Source organism: Poromitra crassiceps (assembly GCF_964638095.1).
Source record: "Poromitra crassiceps genome assembly, chromosome: 15".
Lineage (NCBI taxonomy): Eukaryota > Metazoa > Chordata > Actinopteri > Beryciformes > Melamphaidae > Poromitra > Poromitra crassiceps.
In genome coordinates, this window is record NC_139634.1 from 11149456 (window position 1) to 11159455 (window position 10000).

General features: G+C 46.5%; 1 protein-coding gene across 1 annotated transcript in view; it reads left to right on the plus strand.

Moving 5' to 3' along the window:
- The window catches only part of gria1a (glutamate receptor, ionotropic, AMPA 1a), a gene marked incomplete at both ends in the record, with an annotated part of 114830 nt that overhangs the window by 40113 nt on the left and 64717 nt on the right, over positions 1-10000 (plus strand). Inside the window, 5 exon segments of the mRNA XM_083651573.1 lie at positions 3224-3382; positions 5237-5404; positions 7226-7330; positions 8080-8160; positions 8267-8296. Of these exon segments, the coding sequence (XP_083507699.1) occupies positions 3224-3382; positions 5237-5404; positions 7226-7330; positions 8080-8160; positions 8267-8296 (543 nt within the window).

Sequence of the window (10000 nt, forward strand, 5' to 3'; positions counted from 1 at the left end):
GCCCCTTTATGTCCGAGTGTTTCGGAAAGGCTAGTTTCTATAGTAACCTGTCCAGCTCACTGCACTGCATTAACGGACACATGGAGCAGAACAGGAAACACACAACTCAGTCTGTTGGGCCTGAGAAACACGGACACTTGGCAACACAGGTGCACGAGGGAGACGGTGCTGAGGAGAGGAGCGCTATGTGTCACCACCACACTGGCCCCATCAGAACATGAAGGGATTTGAACTTGGAGCCAGCCTAGCTAGCTTCCTCTTCACGGTCAGTCAGTCTCCATCTGTCTCTGCTCTGTGTTTGGAGCTGCTGGCAGCGAGCTGAGCAACTCACACGCTTACAATTCAAACCTTCATAATAGAGATAGTGGAGCTGCAGACTGTGTCACCATCACACCGCGGTGTGAGAGTCAGGGAGAGCGACGCGAGCCGGCGAGATGTACATGTGGCGCGTGATGGAGATGAAGCTTCAGATGACCTGAGATGAATCATTTCCGAGCGGAGAAGAAAGGAGGAGACACAGAGAGCAGGAGAGGGTGTGCGCTTTGAGACGCAGCTTGGCTTCTAATCAGACTCAGTCTTAGCCGAGTCTTAGGGCTGGGGGAAACTTTGTCGGTTGTGGGCCACATACGGAAAAATAGTCGCACGGGCCAAACGGCATTATGCACGGCATTCATTGTGTTCTGTACTTACGATTTAGAAAAATCTATGTATTTGTGATTCTTTTGACTGATAATATAGCAATTGCGATAATGATTTTTGATTGGATTTTGACACATATTTAGGCCTTTAACAATATTGCACCTCCCCTGCGATTTTGTTTTTAAATTTGTTTCATTGAATTTTTCAGCCCTACTGAGTGACAGATACAATGTTGTCTCAGAGTCTACATAACTCTACATAACTCATAACTCTAATATATTTCATAGTTTTACTTTGTCAAGATCAATTGCAGAGAGAGAGAGAGAGAGAGAGATAATTTATGTTTGTACAGTATCTATGCTTTGGCAACATGTGCATGTAAATCATGCCAATAATGCTCTTTGAACGGAATTGAGAGAGAGAGAGAGAGAGAGAGAGAGAGAGAGAGAGAGAGAGAGAGAGAGAGAGAGAGAGAGAACATGTTTGTATATGTTTTGGCATCATGCACATGTACATCATGCCAATGTGGCAATTATGCCATTTGAATGAGAGAGAGAGAGAGAGAGAGAGAGAGAGAGAGAGAGAGAGAGAGAGAGAGAGAGAGATGTTTCTTGATACTTTGGCAATATTGTTGTTATGACATTCATGCCAATAAAGCTATTTGAATTTGAATTTGAATTTGAGAGAGAGAGAGAGCGAGAGAGAGCGAGTGAGAGAGAGAGAGAGAGAGAGAGAGAATAAATAAATATGATCCAAGTGTGTTTGAATTATAATGTTATGCTACACTTTTGAGGTGACTGATATTTCCATTAGCCTACTGTACCTGTTACTGTAGCTGTTCCTCCCTGGTCTCTTTCTGTCCTCTCTGAGTCATCAAAACACTGAACTAGCTTTGAATAAATAAGCTACTCGTGTGCTACGCGTGTTTACTCATGGCCGTTTAGACCATCCAACAAGCTATCTAACGTTAATCTACCTGTACCTGTGATTCAGCATCACATGTCTCGCCTTCTTGCTGGGCAATTTGAAGAAAATTCAACAAACCTTGACCGTGACGTTTCGTTTTGAGCCTGTACCGACAGTCACAGTGGCTTGACAGACTTGTCTGAGTGCAGCACGGTGTGGATTTGAAAATCGACCAGACAGATATTCGGAACGCAGTAGTAGTTACCGTACAGTATCTTACGTAGTTCTCCAGCACACGAACGCAAAGCCAACAGAAAGTATGTGTGTGTGTGTGTGTGTGTGTGTGTGTGTGTGTGTGTGTGTGTGTGTGTGTGTGTCATGATGTCACTGTAGAGGTGCGCTTGTTTTATGCACCTTAATAGTTAACAGCGGGATGTGACTTATCACACTATGTTCTAATGTGTCAAAATAAAAGCAGGCGATACCATTACAGTAAATCGCTTCCTTCTCCATTCAGCTCTTACAGTTACAGAGGTGTCCCAGCCATTGTTCAGCCTAGCCTACACTACAAGGGTTTGATCCCTCCATTGTTAACAGTATTAACAGTAGTGTAACAGAGATTAGCCTCAGACCTGTCCTGGAATCAGGTTTCTATTTTCTCTCTCTCTCACTACTCTGGTCCCTCAGGAAACACAGAGATGAAGTCGGCTCCGTGGGAGAACCTCCCTCTCTGTGAACGAATAGGATTTGTCAATTTCATTATGCAATTAACCCTCGTGCTATTGCTGCTTGTTAAAAGTAGGAACTGCACCGTAGCTGCCCTTTACATTAGCACACGCTCAGGCTTTATATGCTTCAATGTCTCTCTCTCTCTCTCTCTCTCTCTCTCTCTCTCTCTCTCTCTCTCTCTCTTTTCCTATCTTTTGTGCACACACATTTTGCACATTTTACTGTCAATATATGTGATTTTTTTTATCTTTACCAACGAACATGAATGTTAATGGCTTGTATTCAGATCAAAGTTCACGGTTAGGAGTTCCTCTAGAGATCAGGGCTCCTCAAACTCCAGATCGCAGTCCGGATCCGGACCAAACTACGAATCCATCTGGCCCGGACCTTGTGTCACATTAGTGTCCGACGTGTTGTGTGATTGAACGTGCATTTACTGCACATTCATGTGCTCACCATGTCTGTCTCCACACATCCATATGAATCTGTATTTTCCACGATGAACATTGTTAAAAACTCCTAGGTCCGTCCATCTCAGTCATTGGCCCAGGTGCAAGGCATAGTTCTTATAGGGAAACATCTCTCCACTGATTCAAGCCAGCTATAGCTATTGTAGTATTGAATGTCTGTAGGCTACTTAAAGTTATGTTTAAATTAAGTTATGGACATGATTTATGTTGTGCTGTGTTTTACTGGCATTGTTCCGGATCATTGAGCTTGTTTAAAATTCACAAGTGGACCTTCAATAAAAAAGAGTTTGAGTATCCGTGCTCTACTGTAGTAGATGCACTGCTTTGCTTGCAGTAATACCACAATTTCACGCACTGAAACACTGAACCACTGAACCAAAATCACTGTATTTACACTGATCACATCTCTATGCCTGAGCCTTCTGTCTGTCTGTCTGTCTGACTGTCTGTGTCCCTGCCTGTCTGTCTGCCTGTCGCAGGGTTTCCTGGACATTGACCTGTCAGACCTGAGGAAAGGCGGGGCCAACATCACCGGCTTCCAGCTGGTCAACAACTCGGCGCCCAACATCAGCCGCATTGCCCAGCAGTGGATGGAGTTTGACAATAAAGATTCCAAACTGCCAAAGAGAGGCCTCAAAGTACGACCCCCCCCCTCTGATGTTTCTCTATGACCCCCTCCCCCTCTGATGTTTCTCTATGACCCCACCTGTGATGTTTCTCTATGACCCCCCCTCTGATGTTTCTCTATGACCCCCCTTCCTCTGATGTTTCTCTATGACCCCACCTGTGATGTTTCTCTATGACCCCCCTTCCTCTGATGTTTCTCTATGACCCCACCTGTGATGTTTCTCTATGACCCCCCCCCCTCTGATGTTTCTCTACGACCCCCCTTCCTCTGATGTTTCTCTATGACCCCCCCCCCCCTCTGATGTTTCTCTACGACCCCCCTTCCTCTGATGTTTCTCTATGACCCCCCCCCCCTCTGATGTTTCTCTATGACCCCCCTTCCTCCGATGTTTCTCTATGACCCCCCTTCCTCCGATGTTTCTCTATGACCCCCCTTCCTCCGATGTTTCTCTATGACCCCCCTTCCTCTGATGTTTCTCTATGACCCCCCTTCCTCCGATGTTTCTCTATGACCCCCCCTCTGATGTTTCTCTATGACCCCCCTTCCTCCGATGTTTCTCTATGACCCCCCTTCCTCCGATGTTTCTCTACGACCCCCCTTCCTCTGATGTTTCTCTATGATCCCCCCTCTGATGTTTCTCTACGACCCCCCTTCCTCCGATGTTTCTCTATGACCCCCCTTCCTCTGATGTTTCTCTATGATCCTCCCTCTGATGTTTCTCTACGACCCCCCTTCCTCCGATGTTTCTCTTCTTCTCCCCTTCTGTTGTAAAAAGCATTCGTGCAAGGAGTGATAAGGCAGTGCTGCATATAAGGTTTAATTGACGAGGTTAGCATTAGGAATTTATACTAGCAGTTGTTAAATCAAATGTCATAGTTTACTCTCACTGTAAATTAAACTGAATGGCTGCAAAATAGTGGCATTACAGCTGAAATCCATGAGAGTTGTTGAGAATTCAGACTTTCCTGCACAGCTTTCCTGTCAGGCCAGCATTCATTACCTCCCTCAAGGAGGTTCTGTCTTCTCCTCTGTTACGTTGTTTGTCTGTCAGCAGGATATCTCGAAGGCTTATGGAGAGATGTCCATAAAACTTGGATGACAGCTAGGCCTTGGGCCAAGGAACGGATTCAATTTGGGTTTTATGGTCTGGGATTTCTGCCATTAGAACATTGTTGTTGTAGACCGACGGTTGTTTTTTTGAGGGCGAACCAATAAAATTAATTTCCAGATTATCATTTTCTAACCATAATGAAGCTAACAAAGATGGAGACTTGTTTGAACATACTAAGGGTAGGGTACAGTATGTTTGAACAAGAAATACATTTAACTTAAAATTTCAATGATAGGAATGATGTGTTTGGGTGTTAGGGCCTTGAAAGGATGCGCCTTCCCGGTGGTTTTTTTGTGTGGCGCTAAACCAACATAGATAAAGTTTGAAGCATAAAGTTCCGAAGGCACAAGGTAGCACTCACAGAACTTCAGGACAAAGGAAATCTCAATTTCACCAATTCACCAATTTATTTGGCCATGTCAAGAAAACACATGCCAACGTTTCAGGGCATCAGGGCGTGTTTTGGGTGTATCAGCAGCAAATTGTAGAATTGTTGTTCAGCATCGGCGGAGGTTTGCCCTCTTTGACTGCCTTCTAATTGCCAACTGCCATCCTGGCTCTAATATAGAGGCCTGCAAAATGTGAACCGTGGAAATTTATAGAACTCTCCCATTGTTGCCTTCCCTCCGCACGCTCTCGTTTCTCAGCACAGACCTTTGTCAGGTTTGATTAGCTGGCCTGTGTGTCTGTGTTCAGGTTTGATTAGCTTTGCCTGTGTGTCTTGTCTGAATGGTACTGTTGTTCTCCCTGCAGTACACGGGCGCGCTGACGTACGACGGGGTGAAAGTCATGTCCACAGCCTTCCAGAATCTAAGGAGACAGAGGATCGACATCTCTCGCAGGGGGAACGCCGGGGAGTGCCTGGCCAACCCGCCGGCTCCCTGGGGGCAGGGCATCGACATCCAGAGAGCCTTGCAGCAGGTCCGCACACACGGATATACACACACACACACAAACATACATAGTAGACCATACATAGACACACACTCAACACACAAATGCTTGAGTGGCACATTGGCTAACGGCTCCTGAAGTCGAGGCTGGCTGAACAAATTAGGTCTCATTCCGTCGTGTAAAGTTCACATTAAGTCGCCAGAGAAGCTCCCCAGTATCAAATGTGGCATCACGGCCCGTAAACAAACCCTGCAGGCAATCAGGCTCGGCCGTGATCATCATCCAGTATGACATCAGCAATGTGATCATCATCCAGTATGACATCAGCAATGTGATCATCATCCAGTATGACATCAGCAATTGAGTTTATAAATGCAATGTCTGGAAATGGAAACAAGCCTGCGACCGGCTAGACATTTGATCCCAGTCCGAGGCGCTCTCGTAGGCGTACAAACCCCCATACGGACCATACATGTACACACACGCAACACACACAGACACAGACACACACACACACACACACACACACACACACACACACACACACACACACAGACACATGTACACCGTCTGTCGTTCACTTCCACTGGGACACAAATTAATACTATGCAAACACGTATGAGCTACGCTTAACATGCATTATATGTCAATATTTGACATGCAAATGCTTGCTACCAGTGTACACACAGCGTACAAACCCCCATACGGACCATACATGTACACACATACACACACACACACAAACACACACACACACACGTAAACAAGTGATTATTATTTAAACATGGAATGCAAAACCCGAGACATGCCGAGGGACAAGTTCACGTATTTTATTCCGGTTTTAAAATGTTTAAAAAAAACCAAATTATCCCATTTTTATCCCCCGTTAGTGCTAATTTTAATTTATTTATCCTGGTTGCCGCTCCACCCTCTGCCTCGGTTTTAAAATGTTTATATTGTTAATTCATCTTTTTTAGAGGCTTGCTAGACCAGGCGTGCAGGCCAACCTATTCAGAGACTAAGAGCCAACAGAAGAGCTCCAGAGCCTCTGGTTGGCCCCGCCCCCTGTGCTATAGACAAATGCAGTTGTTCATTAGAAGACAGATGGCTTCTTAGGTTATCTGTTGACTTTCTGCGTTTGCCTGAAGTACCATAATCATAGGATATGGCTGAGCATGTGTGTGTGTGTGTGTGTGTATACAGTACGTGTGTGTGTGTGTGTGTGTGTGTGTGTGTGTGTGTGTGTGTGTGTGTGTGTGTGTGTGTGTGTGTGTGTGTGTGTGTGTGTGTGTGTGTGTGTGTGTGTGTGTGTCTGTGTGTGTGTATACAGTACGTGTGTGTGTGTGTGCGTGTGCATGCCTGTGCGTGTGTGTGCAGCCTGAGGCTCAGTCTCTAGGATGGCTGTGCAGAGGCCTCCTCAGAGTCAATCTAGCCATCTGCCCGGGGATAGGCTGCAGAGTGAAGCTGCGTTCGCTCAATTAACTCCATCATACAGCCAAGGCAAACACAGCGCGCTGTACACACACACACACACACACACACACACACTGTACACACACACGCACACACACACACACACACACACACACACACACACACGTACACCGTCTGTCGTTCATTTCCACGGGGACACAAATGAATACTATGCAAACACGTATGAGCTACGCTTAACACGCATTATATGTCAATATTTGACATGCAAATGCTTGCTACCAGTGTACACACGGCACGGCCTGTGCGAGCATCACGAACGATGGCGGCCATTTATACACGCTTTTGCTTGGGGACAAGTGAGTCCTAAAGAGCCCCGAGAATGACCCATTCAGTGTCTGTGTGACTCCTCTGCAGGTCCGAATAGACGGGTTGACCGGTCACATCCAGTTCAATGAGAAAGGCCGCAGGACGAACTACACTGTCAGTGTCATGGAACTGGCCCCCTCTGGACCTAAGAAGGTAATAATAATTATAATAATAATTCATTTCTTTTATATAGCGCTTTTCAATGACCCAAAGCCGCTTACAGTGAGGGTCGACAGAAAACAAGAAAAATAGAAACGAGCAACAGGCAACAGATACAACAAAATAACAATTAAGATGGCTTAGTCAGGGATACATGGAAAACAGAGGGGAGGGAGGGAGCGTGAGGGAGGGAGAGGGGAGAGAGGGAGGGGGAGAGGGAGGTGGCGAGGGTGGAGGAGGTGGTTATGGGTAGGGCAGGTTGTAAGCTTGGGAGAACAGGTAGGTTTTTAGTCAGGATTTGAAAGTGGAGAGTGAGGGTGAGTCTCTGACAGTCTGGGGGAGGGAGTTCCAAAGTCAGGATGCTGCTCTGGAGAATGCTCGGTCACCAAAGCTTTTGAGTCTGGATGGTGGGATGGTGAGGGTAGCAGTGGAAGAGGAGCGATGGGGGAGGAGGAGGTCAGTCAGATAAGGAGGGGCCAGGCTGTGGAGGGCTTTAAAGGTGAGGAGGAGTAAGTTGAAGTTGATGCGTTCTTTGACGGGGTAAACCCTGGGACACATACGTGTCAGGACCCTGTCCCACCCTGTGGGACCCACCCAGCAGTCAGCCTGCGTGCATCAACAACCTCAATGATCCAACAGAACTATTGAGGGCCTCTTGTGCACCTCTCTCTCTGTTGTCATGAACGTGTTTGCTGGTAGATAACGTGCAGCTCCACTTGAGTGACATGTCCTCATTATCGCAGGTGGGCTACTGGAACGAGGATGAGAAGTACGTGAGCACAGCCACCCATGCACGAGGCAGCAACGAGACCTACGGCCTGCAGAACAGAACTTACATCGTCACCACCATCCTGGTAAGTCACCTACGAACCTGCAGAACAGAACTTACATAGTCACCACCATCCTGGTAAGTCACCTACGAACCTGCAGAACAGAACTTACATTGTCACCACCATCCTGGTAAGTCACTTACGGTCTGCAGAACAGAACTTACATAGTCACCACCATCCTGGTAAGTCACCTACGAACCTGCAGAACAGAACTTACATAGTCACCACCATCCTGGTAAGTCACCTACGGCCCTGCAGAGCAGAACTTACATAGTCACCACCATCCTGGTAAGTCACCTACGGCCTGCAGAGCATAACTTACATAGTCACCACCATCCTGGTAAGTCACCTACAGCCTACAGAGCAGAACTTACATAGTCACCACCATCCTGGTAAGTCACCTACGGCCTGCAGAGCATAACTTACATAGTCACCACCATCTTGGTAAGTCACCTACGAACCTGCAGAACATAACTTACATCATCACCACCATCCTGGTAAGTCACCTACAGCCTACAGAGCAGAACTTACATAGTCACCACCATCCTGGTAAGTCTGTGCGTTTTAAAGTATAAAAATAGAGTGAGTGGGGAATGGGAGAGGAGGGGAGAGAGGAGGGGAGAGACGGAGACAGAGTGAGGTAGGGAAACATTTCTCATTTTCTTTTATGATAGAGTTCCTAAAAGTTCAAGAGAACGAATTCAGCAGACATCTGTGATTGTACCACCCTCCCTCCCTCCCTCCCTCCCTGCCCGAACTCCATTCTACCTCCTACTCTGGCTGTCTGGTGCCTGCTCGGAATCACAATCACTTTATTTCAGCAAGTAGAATAAAAGTGCAGGGATTTGTCTTGGTGACATTGTCTTGGAGACATAGTGACGGCTCGCAGCTTCACAGCACTTACTAGTATGGTGGAAGGACAACTGGAGGGCGACACAGTCTCACAACATGCCTCATGGCGAGGGAGAGTGAAGGGCCTGGCCTGTTTTGATTTTGATTTTTTGAAACGGTGTTGTTGCTATTCTAGGCCAGGTGTTCCCAGCCTGGGGGAGATCTTTGATCTCAATGAAATATAGCCTCAATAAGTCAATCTGTTGAAGATTGAAGGTATGTTTCTGGAATCCAGGGAAGTCCCAGACCACCGCCGCGACACCGACTCTGCCCGGTAGCGAGTTGTGTGGGAGCCTTGGCTACCGCGACTCGCGGCTACCGGCCCGGTAACGTGTCGCAGCAAGCAGCCAAGGCTCAACTTGCCGGTTAAATTTGGGCAAGTAACACATCTTGGTTAAGTTTAGGCAAGTAAAACAGTTGGGGTTTCGGGCAACAAAAACAACTTTTAGTTGGGTTTAGACAAGTCAAACTACGTTTCTCTCATGATGACGAGATTTCTTTGTAATTATTATTATTTCTTTGGACGAGAAAGTTGCACGTCAGGAACGCTACGGGGTCCACCACTGCCCCTTCTCCCTACTGCGACTTTGACCTACTTAAACCTCAGAGACTGTCACTATGACATGTCGTGTATATCGTTAATTATTCACGTATCGAGAAACATGATATTATGCAGTGTATCTTGCTTCAGAAATGTTCATATATTACATTTCCGTGGTTTCCAGAAACATACAGTGCCGACATGTTATTCTGGCGACTGGGCTGCTCGCTGGCACATCAGGCTGATGTACGATGGAGAATAATGAATATGCGAGTAGATCTTTACAGGTACTGTACAGGATGCTCTCAATGTCTGTGTTATGTTTAAGAATTTATAGTGGAGAATATCCCATGTTTTATTAATAAGCCCCAAGGTCCAGCGCTGGTTCTCTTTGTACTTTGG